This window comes from Fundulus heteroclitus, chromosome 13 (assembly GCF_011125445.2).
Source record: "Fundulus heteroclitus isolate FHET01 chromosome 13, MU-UCD_Fhet_4.1, whole genome shotgun sequence".
Taxonomy (NCBI): domain Eukaryota; kingdom Metazoa; phylum Chordata; class Actinopteri; order Cyprinodontiformes; family Fundulidae; genus Fundulus; species Fundulus heteroclitus.
Genome location: NC_046373.1, coordinates 24,351,518 through 24,366,225, shown reverse-complemented (window position 1 = coordinate 24,366,225; position 14,708 = coordinate 24,351,518). Strand labels below are relative to the sequence as shown.

Sequence of the window (14,708 nt, the reverse complement as noted above, 5' to 3'; positions counted from 1 at the left end):
ATATATTTGAATTATGTCTTTTTTACAAATATCTGTCCTGCTACACCAAATATATTTGTGCTGAACGAAATGTTCTCCAGCATGCAAAACATCTTTTGAGCGAAAGGCATCGGAAAAAGTTGTCCCTTTCCATCAAACAGTTGTAGATTGATCGCTTTGTGCTAGAGTCTGTTGAGATTATAACAGCTAGAAAAAAAGAAAAAGTCCAGAAGAGCGTTGTAGACTGTAAATTAGCAAATGTAGATAGTACCGTGATACTGCAGGTGTGTAACAATATGTATTATATATTGTGGAAATTCTCAATATATATTTTTTTTTTTTTTTTTTATCACAACACCTAGTTACCAAGTAAATACAGTGTTATTTTAAATCTGTGCACACATAGAACATTTATGTGTGGAAGTCTGGTATTCCACGTTCCCCCATGCACTTTTTATAAGGTTTGACTTTGAAACAACACCGTGGCAAAGCACAACAGGAAACATAAACAAACTAAGGCTCATGGACAAGTGTAAACACTACATAGGGATCCTTTTGGCGCCAGACATGAGAAAAAAATGTAATTTAGAACACAAAGTTTTAGAAGGACATCCCCTCTAATCAGCATATTCGCGAGCAGATTACACAAATTTACTGAAAGCAAGTGCAAGCTTGTGTGGGACTTATCCAAAGCTTCTCTCATCTCCTTCACTAGATCAATATTGATCTGGTTCTACATATGCACTTTCTTGGTTGCAAGTTTTTGTTTGTTTTGTTTACTATGGACAATATTTATTATCTGCCGAATATGGTAAAAAAAAATGTTTCTCGTAGCCATTCTAAAAAGAAAGACAACCAGGATGTTTGCGCAGCGTTACAATATGTTTAGCCAGCTGCAATCACATATTGTTTTGTTTTTTATTTCAATAATGCTTTATTTTGGAGGCATAGAGAGCCAACTCTGCTCTGGACATTAATCAGGCCAAATTATTGGGGCATCTGTTCTTCTTGGCAAATTAAATCCATACTGATTCCAATTAGACTCCGGTCGGTTCTGTCAGAGTCTGGCCTGACCTCATCGTCTGTCTCACACTCTTTCCTGATGATAAGTGTTTGGACAGAAATATGCACAAGTTATGGAAAATACGTACTGTAGGAACAGATGGGGAGTAGAGGGAACAGCAGGGAAAACAACAGAGGGGTGGAAAAAAACATATTTTCAGGAGACTGGCCTGTCAGTCAACCTGCATGTTGAGCAAAGAAAATATAAGCAGCGCGATCTCTTGTGTGCCCCCGGTGGAAGTCGTCTCTCATGCTTGCTGCTCTGACTGACAGCAAGCAATTACCATCGGTTTAAGAATATAAAAAAAAGAAGAGTTTCCATATTCCATCTTTAAATGGTTCTCATTACCAGCATCAGAGTAACTATGCTGATGAAGATTTTCTAGTCAATTTATCATAAAGTCGGCAATGAGAGAATAGGAAATATCAGCTGGAGAAGTGCAATAAATGGACTGTAACTATCTATGTGCAATTCACATGCGTATAGCCATCCAGAAAATTCTGAATATTTGCCCTTGATTCTGGATTCAAGTACAAGTGGCCCAAATGCAATGTAATCAGAGGTTACAAAACCAAGACAAATAGATTTTTTATGATTTGTGTGTATATATATATATATATATATATATATATATATATATATATATATGTGTGTGTGTGTGTGTGTGTGTGTGTGTGTGTGTGTGTGTATGTGCGTGTGTTTCCTTTGTTGTATATATTTTATGTTATATAGTTATACAGAAAACTTATGAGAGATTAGTTTGTTCCAAATAGTTTTCTTTTAGCAGTATAATATCTATTTTCAAAAGCACGTTTATTAGGCTCCCTCCTAATCAGACAAAACAATCTAGTGAAAATTAACTCAAATTGAGTTCATTTTTCTAAAATGTTTCAAACCGTTTTTTGATCAAGCAGAGATATATTTGTATCTCATTTGTCAAGTAGATGAAGTGAATAGTTAATTGAACAATAATGCTGATGAATAGCTTTTAATTATTTTGTGGATGTTGAAATTACCTGAAGTCAGTCATTCTTTTGAAAACTTGCCCGGCGTGATATTACATCCTAAATGGAAATTGAATTTTCAGAGAAAGGAATACATCAGTTTCTTTAAAAAAAAAAAAAATACATTTTAAAAAGGAGGATACTTTTGTCTATTCAAAAGATGGTCTTCTTTTAGCCCACACACTCCCCTGCCTGTTATTTTGTGACAGTCAGTGCTGAAGATTTACTGAAGCTTAGAAGAGGAAGAAAGGACACAAAGAACAAAGAAGTGATGTGGAAAGATACTGATAACATGACTATCTCCGGAAAAAAAACTTTTAAGTTTTGTTTAATCTGTATTTCCTTCAATCAGTTACGTATGTACCAGTGTTTTTTACTTCACAGTACAAACCTCTCTCAGGGATTGATTGTGAATTTTCATTTTATTTTTCTATTCAGGAAAAAAATTCTGCTTGACATTTTTTTTTTACCAGCTCTATAAAATATGATTATTTTAAATAAATAAATTAGACAGATTTTTTTTTTGTAGGAAAGTAATATGTATATTGTTGTAGTTCCACAATAGAAAATGGCTTTGCTCATTTGTTGTATTAAAATATAGTCATCCAGTTTGCAAATTACTTTGAATAATTTAATTTGACACTTTAACAATAATAAACTTTACTCTTTTTGGTCTAGTAACGTAAGAACAGTATTTAGGTCAGTAGGTCTTTGAAAACACTTGCTGTAATTAGCCAATTTTAATAATTGAATTCAAAGCAGACTTTAATGCACCAAAGCCTGCATTTGAGTCATTAAATATCATTGAATAGAGGTTACTATGAAATTAAAAAGAATGTGTGTTTATTATAAGATTAATACTTTGTGTCGTACTTACCATTTTCAGTTGTAGGATTTTAACTGTTCTGTAATAATTTTGCCCTAATCAAAAACTAAAATCTTCCATCTGCATCAACCACCTGTGCTGGTGGACCAATTTTGTCTTTAAATACAGTCAAGGGGCCATCCAAAATCAGTAGAGGGGCCACAAATGTCCCCCGGGCCGCACTTTGGACATGCCTGACCTAGATGTTTATCTTTAAAAAAAAAAAAATCACTGAATATGTTTTCCAGTCACTTCAGGGTAAGATATCACTTCCCTCTGCTTTACTTCCCCCTCAGGCTCTCCATACCGAGATGAGATCACCCTGGGGATCTTGCAGTTGCAGGAGAGCAACAGGCTGGAGATTCTCAAGAGACGGTGGTGGGAGGGAGGACAGTGTCCCAAAGAGGAGGATCACCGAGCGAAAGGTTGAGTCGGCAGAGTGTTGCTTTTACTTATTTCACTGTCCACTGTTTACTTTCAGCCTATGCTAAATGTCAGCCGCTGTGGTTTAGGTGGATGAACAGTGCAGTTTCAGTTTTAGATGGAATTTATGAATGCAGTTCACTCACCCTATGATTATTTTGAGTATTTATCTTTCATCGACATTGATTTTAATAAGGGGTCAATTCATTTTGCATGCAAAAAGACTGTAGATGCTTAAAACTATTGTTCAAAAGATGCTTTTCCATATTATTTCAACTGTCATGTTTTTGTTTTTTTAAATGACACTGATGATTTAAATTCCTGTTAATTTGTCTTATGTTGACTGATTGACTAATTCCACTGCAGTCACACTTGTACAATGATCATCGCTATATTATCAGAGCTGTCATTGATTGACAGATCAATGGATTAGCCTTTTATGCACAACAGGAAAAAACAGATAGCAGGCAACTGGAATTAAGGTGCAGTTCCAACCTCGAATAAAGCAGAGACACACTGCTGTGACAGATGGCGCGGTCATTAAAAATGTGGAACAATTAGCGCTTTAAGTGGTCAGAATGTATCTCGGTTACACCGGAGTCAACATTTTGCAGGAAGATGGATACCGCCAGATGTTCTGGAGAGAGATGTGGCTGTGCGTTCGTGGAAAGGTTTTCTGGGGGAACTCCTGGAGTTTTGGAAGGTAGTTTTCGGAGACGCCTGATGCAATTAAATGCAGTCAAAACAGATGGAGCTAATGTGGTGAGGAAAGGGGGCAATAAAACAAGATTAGTAGCGAGTTGTGAGAGCAAATCTGTTTGATTTAAATGTCATGGATGTTAGGTTGCAGCTAATCAAAGAGACAGAGTGAAATTAATTTGAATTTTTAACATGGAGATCATCTTGACAGAAAAAGATCCTGACCCTATTTATCCATAAATTGCATACCAGAAAAAAATCTAAAATTACATTTTAAAAACCTATACTTTTTTCCTAGTTAGAAGTGAATAATTTGTAATTCTTTTCACATTTGCATTTATACTCTCATCTCTCTCAGTTTGTGGGTCATTAAAAATAACTAAAAACACTTTTTTTCCCCTTTCTGTATTACCTGTCATAGGGAATTAGTGCCCATTGTGGAGTGCAGAAGGTTCAGAATAGAATAGAACATCCTTAATAGTCCCACAGCGTGGAAATTCAGGTGTGCCAACAGCAAAGTGAAAGGCAAATGGAAAGATGCAGATTTTCATAAAGCTGCAAAAAACACCTGACATGAGAATACTTATTGAGTTTGCTGGGAGCAGTAATGGTCATAAAGTCTAACTGAGATGAAGGACCTCCCATAATGCCCCTTTGTGCACCGAGGATGCAGCCGTCTTCCTCTGAAAGAGCTCCCCACCTCTGCAACAGGTGCATGGGGTGGGAGACACCACCCAACGGTGATGTTATTCTTTTTGCTAGAATCCTTCAGTTTCCCACCACCTGCACTGGGTCCAGGCAGCATCCCAGAACAGCGCTGTCCTTCTGGTCAGCTTATCTAACTGCTTCATCTGCACTACTGATAAACTGCTGCTCCGACAACCTGCACCACAGAAGATGGCTCATGCTACCACAGAGTTAAAGAAGGGTCTATAGGAGCAGCCATTTCACTCCAATAGGCCTCCTCAGCAGACAGAGTCTGCCCTGACCCTTCCTTTAAAGAGCACCAGTGTTGTGACTCCTTTTCAGTTTATTTTTCCGATGGACACCGAGGTACTTATAAGAGTCCACTGTTTCAATGTCAGTTTCCTGAATGTTCACTTTTGTCAGTGTGGTGGGTCTGCACATGTGGAAATCCACCACCAACTCTTTGGTGATCATAAGGTGCTTCTGCTGCCACAAATCCCCAAAGTCCTGCGTCCACTGTCTTCCTCAGCTGCGATGAAGCTGACTCCAGCAGAGTCATCTGAGAGCTTTTGCAGATAGCAGCATGAGAAGGTGATGGACCCCTGTGTCCTCAAAAAATGTGGGCACCCAGCGAGGTTGTCCAGTATCCACTAGGGCAGGTGGGGATCCACTCCTGACAGATCCAGTTTGTCACGCAGAATTCATGGTTGGATGGTACTGAAAGCACTGAAGTAATCAAGGAACATGATCCTCACAGTGTTTCTAGGCTTCTCCAGGTGGATCACAGCTTGGCGCAGGAGGTAGATGATGCCACCATCCACCCAAATGCCAATCTGGTAGGCAAACTGCTACAGATTCAACAAAGACCTCACCAGGAGGCATAGATGGTTGAGGACCACACCCACTAAAATCTTCGTCGGATGCAAGGTCATCACTACCGGCCTGTAGCCGCTGAGGTCTTTTGGATGTGCGCTCTTCGGCACTGATACCATACAGGAAGTCTGTTTTGATATCCCCAGCTTCAACTTCATGTTGAGCATTTATCCCATTAAGCTACACAGTTAATCTCAGGAGCCTAAACCTGATGCCATCCAACGTCGGCATCCTTTGGCACCTTGATTTTTTTTTTTTTTTTGATTTTTTTTTTTTTGCAGCTTGTTCTTCACCTGAAGTACTGAAAGGAACACTGTAAGAAAATAAAATACTGTAAATCATGGCTGATTGATGAGACTGAAAGTGGCTGCCAATCGCGGCACATTACTTACATTTAGGGGATTTTTTTCTAGCAGTCTATACTGCATTTCCATATCTTAATTTCAAATCTTGCTTCTTAGGTTGTGCTGAACTCATCTGGATCGTTCTTTGTTAAACAGAAATTGAAGAAAACATAATTTGGGATGTATATATTGGTGAAAAAAATTAAATAGAGCAAATGCAATAGACTACTTTCTTGAAATCAGACCCACCTTGCAAAGCATAATATATACACAAGTAAATCCTGAAATGTATCTGAATGAAAAGATTTTTGTTTCGCAAGCTGAGCATCATTAGAGGTTGTGTGGGGGACAGAAGACGGATCCATTTGTCCACAGGGCTTTTTAAACAAGAAAGTTCCTTGTTTGAGAAAATAATGTTTAATGTAACTACAAATGAAAAAAAACGCTTCAGATATATTCATTATGTTATTTAATATCATACCTTATTGTAAATGAATTGGTTGTCAAAACAAGCGCCACTGATTAATTTACTAAAAACCCCTAGTGAATGGATACAAAGCAATGGGTGGATATTTTATATACATTTTGTTTTGCTATTGGCAGAGAGGATGCATTTATTAAAAAAATAAATAGTGAGATATTTTCCAGATGAAGCAAGCAGTGTGTAGGGTGCTGTTTGTTAAGCTGTCAATGTCCCTTTCTTTCTTTCTGCTGAATTGCATTTCATTTTTCACCCTGTTTTCAGATTTGCTTGTAAAAAAAACAATATATACAGGCTGCTATTTAATGAATTTACATCTTGCTTCTTGTTTGGCGTTTATATATTGCGCAGAGTCAAATCTTCCCTCAGTAACTCAATGAACTAATTTTTACTTCTGGCACATCTCTCTGCGTCAAGACGGCGCGGTTTATCTCCATTGACTTTTTTCCCTCTGATCAGGGCTTCAGCAGCCAGTCTTAATGGAATCACGAGTGCATGAGCGCTGCATCGATCAGTAGCTCTCTGTCATCGGTGTGTGCAGCTTTCTTTAGTCCAAGAACAGCAAAGCAACGTCATCCCGATGTTGTTTTCCTCCAGCGATGGACACCGATAGTTTTGGCTTGCGCCATAAGTAGACTCACACATCATTTCCTTTTAGAGTGAAGAAAAGAAAGTCACTGCAGCGTTAATCAATAAGTGTGTTAATTAGGAATTAATTGGATTGGATTGACACTGGATTAAATTCAAGTCTTTAAATCAACTTTTGACCTCAGAAGACATGGAAACTCGATGTTGTATTATGAATGCAGGCAACATTAAACCATTAAGGATTCCTTAAGATCGAGTCGCTCTGTCATTCACACAGTGATCAGAATGAATGTTTCCCTTACTGTGCGCTCACAATGACAGACATCTTTCAGGTAAATCCTCTAAATGGAAAAATAACCCATTTTCTTCTGACAGCCTGCAAAGACATACAGTGAGAGTCACAATGGTGTGAACTTGGGTAAATAGTAGTACAAGTAGTACAAAAAGTGGTATCTTCTTCTTTCTTTTTTTTTTTCTTGCACATTTTGTTTATGCTTTTGAAGTCGAGCCAAAAGAGTTCAGAAAGACATGGCGCACAGTTGCTGTTATCATACCAGGTGATTTGAGGACTTTGTTTTCTTGGTACCAGTGCTGGTGATAAAGTCTGATAGTCGCTGAGAAGAGAGAACAGCAATTTTACTTCTTGACCCATTTTCGATGCCACAGCCTGTCTTTGAAGAGCCTTCGAGTGCCGTTACAGAGTCATTCATAGGTTGAGAGGCACTGATTTCACCATCCATCACCTGCCGCTGGTGAAGGGGGAGGACATCTAAGGACAGAACTCATCCTGCTAGTCGAGTTTAACAACCAAGAATGCTGCTGACAGCTGCAAAAATCTGACCATGCTGTGCATCAAAAAGAAAACCTAAGCAACAAGTCAAATGCAGTGTAATAATCCACTGTCTTAATAGTTTTTCACTAGATATTTAGGGATATAGTGGTAGTGGAGATAGAGTCAACAAAGAAGTAAACTCCAAATAGAAAAAAAGTATACCTACAGTGACCTTCAAAAGTATCCAACCCTATTGGCATTTTTCATGTTTTGTTGCCTCACAGACCGGAATTAAAATTGAACGTTTGAGAGTTTGCCATTCAGAGGTGCACTGCTGTTGTGCTTTGAGAGTTTATTTACAGAATTTTACAACTTTGAAAATTTGTTATTTTTTTATAGCGACGCAAGCAACAAATGGACAAAATAACTGAAAATATCCGCATGCATAACTGTTCACTCCCCCTAACGTCAGTACTTTGTGGAGCCACTGATTACAGCAGCTAATTGCTTTGAATAAGTCTGTATGAGCTCGCCATATCTTGCCACTGGGATTTTAGCTATAAAGCAAAAAAAATTTTTTTTTGCTTTTTAACAGTGATCATCAAGTCTAACCACGGATTCTCAATTGGATTGAGGTCTGGACTTTGACTAGGCCATTACAGCACATTTAAATGTTTCCCCTTAAACTAAATGTGTGCTGTTTTAGCAGTATGCCTCTGGTCATTGTCCTGCTGGACGGTGAACCTCTATCCCAGTCTCAAATCACAGTTAGACTGATAGGTTTTGCTCAAGAAATCCCCTGTATTTAGCAACATTCATCGTTCCTTTGATAACAGGGGTACAGGGATGGCGGCATCCTTGTACCCCTGCGAGGGGGTGGTGCACTTTACAAAATCACATCATAAAGAAAGAATACTGTGTGGAAATATCAAACCAACATCTCAACATCAGCTTGGAAATTAAAGCTTGGGCACACTGGGTTTTCCAAATTGAGAATCACCATAAGAATAAATAATTTTTATACAGTTCATGGGTTTCAACTGCAAGAATAATAAATGTAAAAAAAAGAAAGTGAAGCAAGTAATATTTGCAAAAGTATTTATAAAGCAAAATCCAAAGCCACAAAATAAAGAGAGTGAACAAAATAGTCTAAAACTCAAAATCTTAGTAAACTTGAATTGTGCTCGAGGAAAAAATGGACAACAAAGAAATAAAGGGAGAAATACCATAATACTGTTTTCTAAAAGAACTAACCAGGCTAAAAAAAAAAGACTGCTTCCAGCAAAAAGGGAGCAGTACAATCCCTTCGCTCTGTAAAGGGATTAAAGACACCAAACTTGAATCACTGAGGAGCAAGCAAAGAAAAAGGGAACATAAAGCAGCCTTCATACTGTAAAATCCCCTCTGGCAGACTCTCTCCGGAGTTTCCCACTTGGTTGCTGACATGAACTACAATCAGAAACAGGACCTCACAGCATTTAAACATGGGCTTGTTATCCATACAAGGTAAAGGCACATCCCAAAGGGTTTCCAAGAATGTACTACCATTCTTTTAAAAGATGCATAGTCAGGGAGAGATTACTCACAATCTACAGAAAGTATTTACTCCTTTACAGATTTAGAAAAAAAAGAAGAATTTTAAACAGACAAGCTACCCAAAACAAATTGGCCCCATGTGAGAAAAATGATTGACCACCATACCTAGTATGTGCTCGGTCGATCCTTGGCGGAAACAACTACCACAAGAGTCTGAGATTACTGAAAATGAGGCTGAGTCCAAAGTGTTGTAATTACAGCTTTATATTAATTATGTTATATTAATTATAGGTCAACATTAAAAGCACTATTGTGGGGAGGAAAAGAGCTTCGGACTGCGGTGCCAGTTTCAGACAGCCTTTAATTCCCACATCATCATGTGACGGAAACGCACAAATCCTGGTCTACAGCATTTCGAACAAGAGCTACAAAAAAAAAAAACACAAGTTAGACAATTGTATGTAAAACAAATGATGTGTGCAACATAAACAAATAATCTGATTAATCTTCAAGGTTAACACACACACACACACACACACACACACAAACATACAGTACATATAATCACAGCTGGCGATTTCATTGCGTCGATTTAAAACTTTGACGCTACATTATCTACCGAATCTCTTGTCTCTGAACATTTTTGTTAAGTGGATTTCCTTACAGCATCTTAGCGCCAGTACATTGTAAGGTTCCTATGCTAAAGGAATTATGATAGGAAGCATACAGGCTCCTTTTCCAACCTCCTTCCTTGCTGACTTCACTATTTTGGACAGCACTTATCATGGCAGAAGCTGTTGCCCTTCCACTTTGGCTCTAATTAGTCTTCACTAATTGGAGCTTTTCGGATGCAGCTTGAGTCATTTACATGACTAGGAAAAAAATATATATAATTGTTTGAATTCAACCACACTGTAAGATTTTAGAGCAAATGTGGTCGCTTTAAGGTAATATCACAGTATCTCAAACAGAAGTCCGAACACTAACTAGGCAATGCTAAAGCATCCATTTTGTTTGTTCTTATTGCCATTCAGAGGTGCACTGCTGTTGTGCTTTGGATCATTGTCCTGCTCCATAACCCAAAGGGGCTGGAGCTCAGTTATTTGTTAGCACGATTCATGGTTCCATCAATTATGGCTAGTGTCCCAATAAAGCAGCTATGAGTCCCAATCTCTCTTTTCTTTCCTTTCCTCAGTTATTCCCTTATTCTTATCCTTAGGCATTTGTGATGTGGGGTTTCTGTTTTCCAGTTTATATTCTCTAGTAGCTGTTATTTTAGTTCATACTTTTGTGTATTAGTTGGTGTTTTTTTTTTTCTTGGTTCATTCTATGTATGTTTTGTGATATTGGCTGTTTAATTCCTTCAGTGTGTTTACTCTCAGTTTCTGTTCATTGCACGTCTCCCCTCAGCTCATCTGCTTCGTTGCTCTCAGCTGTTCCTCTTCTCCTCCTGGTTACTTCCTCCTGTTTTCTGCCTTTTTTTTCTCTCCATACATCCCTTTGTATTCATTTTACTTCCCTTTGAAATGAATAAAGTAGTTTTGAATTGAATTGATTTTCTGTTCCCTGTATCTCGGCTCTTCTGGATTTTGCCGTTTCGCCTGCTGTATGTTTTTTTTTCCCCTCTATTCAATCCGTACTTTCATCATGCAGCCTCCCATGTCCTGTCTGTATTTGGGTCCTGCTAAAACATCACAGTTCATAACACCATGCAGTCCCAAACACCAGCCTCTCTGTGTTATTTTTGGTCAGCAGTGGTTTTGGCCCATGAATCACATTTTTACACCGCTTCTCACTGTTGACTCATGAACCTTAGCTGTGACAAATGAGGCCTTCAGTGCTTTAGTCATTATTTCTGATTCTTCTGTGACCTTATGACTGAGTTCTTGATGCACCTTTGGAGTAATTTTGGACTGTTTTCATCTTTCTCTGTTTGTGGATAATGGCTCTCATTCGCTGAAGCACCAAAACCATAAAAATTGCTTTGTAACTATTTCCACATTGATGGATGTCAATTACTTTGTTTGTCTTCTGTTCTTTGACTCAGGACATGAAGTTGTGCTTTCAGAGATTTTTTTCTACTTATGTCATACGATTTTGTGATTGTACAGGTCGGGCAATTTTCAGGGGTAGATGCAGTAATCACAATTACTGCATCTGTAATACCACAATGTGTGGTATTACAGAAGAAACAACTATATTTCAGATAAGGCCAGAATTGTTTGTAATTTTATATTATCTGAAACATTTAATTGTGATAAAAACAGAAGAAATCTGTAAGGAATTAATATATTTCTATGGTAAAACGAGTAAACTTGTAAATATTAGTGATTATGCTGACTTGTCTCTGACTTTTGTTTGTCACATCGTATACTGAAATATCTTGGCTTTATCTTATTACTTAATTTCCTGGTCTGTAAATGCTAAATGAAATTATGATGCATCTAGTTATAACTTTATTAAAAAAAAGAGACTAAAGTTAAGAATATCTTTGTTAATGCATTGATGGGGATAGTCTTTTAATCCTTGTTTTATAACTGCAATCTGTATCAAGGACCTCTCAGTATATTGATTTATGAGGAATGTTTTTTTTCCTTACATTTAATTCTACAAATCAAATCAAATCTACGCAAATAAGTTTAAATCAGTTTATGGTCCTGTGATAAAAAGTCAGGCTGAGACAAAATCTGAAGTTTTGATCAAAAGAAAATTAGAAATCTTTATCGACCAGTCAAAACTTTGTAAATGTATCAAAAAAGTCCAAAATGTGCACACTACAGTGATGATGGCTATTACACTAATTAGCAATAATCCCCTGTCTCTGTATTTTTTTAGGTCTCGGCATGGAGAATATTGGCGGGATCTTTGTAGTCCTGATTTGTGGCCTCATCGTAGCTGTCTTCGTGGCCATCATGGAGTTTGTTTGGTCAACTCGCCGCACAGCTGAGACAGGCGAGGTAAAACTGCATCCTCATCTTCCTCTTGCTTTTTCCTTCTACTGCCCCATTCCTGAACTTTGAGCGCTGCTTTCTGCCATATAGCTGCATACACACTTGATGACTCTGCAAAAAAAAAAAAAGCCTATCTATAAATCTGTGATGCGACTTTGTCATCTAGTTGGCTTGTAATAAAATGGTTGTAAAAATAATCAAAGCCGTCTGAAGTCTTTATTTCATTTGTTAATTTTTCAGGTCATTCAAGCTTTAAATGTTGTCAGAAATGTTCAGAGCTTCGTTGTCCAAACAGGGAAGTTTAATTAAATGAGTACAGTCAACAAGTCGTACGTGTGCAGCTTTAGAGCTGAAAAGGAACTGCAAGTCTGTTGAACAGGAAACATGGTGCAAAGCTGAAGAGCACAGATGCACTTCTGTTCTCTTGCACTGAAAAGAAGGCATGCTCATTCTCTGTCCTTATTCTCAGTCATGCAACATTATACCATCTTCTACTTAAACAGTCTAACAGAAAATGCTGGTGTTTGTTCACAAACAGACACACCTGCCAAACTACTTATAGCCACCCTTTTAGTGCAGATACAAACTCTTCCTCTGAGAATATATCCCATGACCACCTACACACAGACACAAAGGCTCGTGGGTAAAAAGGATAGCAGCTACGCTACTGAAGCAAGGACGATAGGAGTGAAGAGAATAATCGTTTCAGTTAAAGAATGAGGATGAGCTGGTGATGCCTGCATCAGGACCTTTGGTCACAGATACCGAATAGTCTGTTAAGAGTATGCATCTACCAATATTGAGACTAGGCGACACAATAGGGTGGCGTGGGGTCAGATCTGGTGTTAGGTATGCATTGGAAGACAAGAAGTCACGTCACCGACAATTACATATGGGAAACAAAGGTGACTTAGCCGTATGGGCAAAATTAACAGGATCAAACGATATCACAATGAGTGTGTTCGCTGACACAAATCCTCAACCGCCACCGCCTACTGTGCTGTCTTTAAAAAAAAAACAAGAGGAACAAAACAAAGCAAAGAAAGCCCGTAGACGTGTAGGGAGGAGAAGTAGATCCGACAGAAAGGCGAAACAATAAATAGCGAATGTATCATCAAGGCAGTATCAGTGTGTGCAATATTCATATTGCAAAGAACTGTTAGAAGTATAACATTTGTTGGCTAATCTATTCCAAGGGAAACAATCATGAATTTTACATGCCAATGTAACTAACTGATGGAAGCACAAAGAAAGTAGCTAGAGGAAATGAGCAAATATCACAGCTGGTCTCGTCATCCCAATCTTTACCAATATTATCACCATTACAACTTTTACAACCAATCTAATAATGTGTAGCCCTGTCCCACAGATGTATTATACTCCGTAGTTTCTCCTTCTGCTTTTCTTCAAATAAATGTTGGAAATAAATTTATCCAGTTGGGGGTAAAATAAGTCTCATCAGTATTACATGGTCAATATTGGCATTGTGATTATCTGCACTTTACTCACTCAACAATGACATTTTTGCCCTATGGTGCTCCAGCATGGGATAACTTGGTTAAGACAGCTGCTATATTATTCTGACAACACAAGTTTATTTGTTTATGAAGATATATCAACATTACATTACAGTAATGAAGACATTACTTGCTGGTAATGTCTTCATGTGGATCCAGTTAGCTAAATAGCTTAGCTAATGTTAACCAAGTCATCTCTCTGTTTTGATTTGACTCATTTATAACTGGGCTTATATTTTTCTGTGTGGTTTACTGATTCAAAAAGGACAAACTACAGAAAAAAATATTTTTGTAGATTCATAAAGTTCATACTTTGCTTTAAAATGCAATAAATGCTGTTTCAGCTGTTGTCTTTGCATCTCTCCCAGGGCAGTTAACAGAAATCTGAGTACAACACAGAGCAGGTTATACTACAGGTTGGAAATTTACAACACTATGATCTAAATAAATCCGTCCACTGTCGCTTCCCTGCTGCTGGATGGTTGAGTCTGGTCGGTCCAGTCTAAAGTCCTTTATCCACTTTTTACAGTAAAATACCCGTCAAACTACTATTTTGTAAATAAATGACACAATTTGATGTAGCTGTCACCATTCTCTTCTGTCTTATCATTGTTGTTGCGATTCTTCCCTTTGAATCCGTATGTTTGAACGCCTCCAAGCTCTCAGGGATGTGACTTTAATTGACAGGCACCATGAATTAATCCGACTGGATGAGGAATGACACAAAATAGCGCTGATTGGCAATGGGTTCAAAAAGCTGTGCCCCCCGAGGTGAATCCTTAAGTGTCCAATTAGAGGTCACATGGAAGCCATAACAAATGTCTATAACCCCCCCCTTAAAAAATGACAAGAAAAGAAATGGAATGGAATGGGAATGCTGGTAAATCAAAAATTAGGCATATTTTGCTAGAGAACAGATATAATTA

The 14,708-nt window shown here is 37.9% G+C and overlaps 1 protein-coding gene across 2 annotated transcripts in view; it reads left to right on the top strand.

Annotated features, from left to right (window-relative positions):
- The window catches only part of LOC105916497 (glutamate receptor ionotropic, kainate 5), a 303,177-nt gene that overhangs the window by 283,771 nt on the left and 4,698 nt on the right, over positions 1-14,708 (top strand). For both annotated transcript variants that reach the window (XM_012851035.3, XM_036145472.1), the window contains 2 exons: positions 3,208-3,336; positions 12,150-12,271. In XM_012851035.3, coding sequence (XP_012706489.2) covers positions 3,208-3,336; positions 12,150-12,271 — 251 coding nt within the window. The remainder of the gene's footprint in view (positions 1-3,207; positions 3,337-12,149; positions 12,272-14,708) is intronic.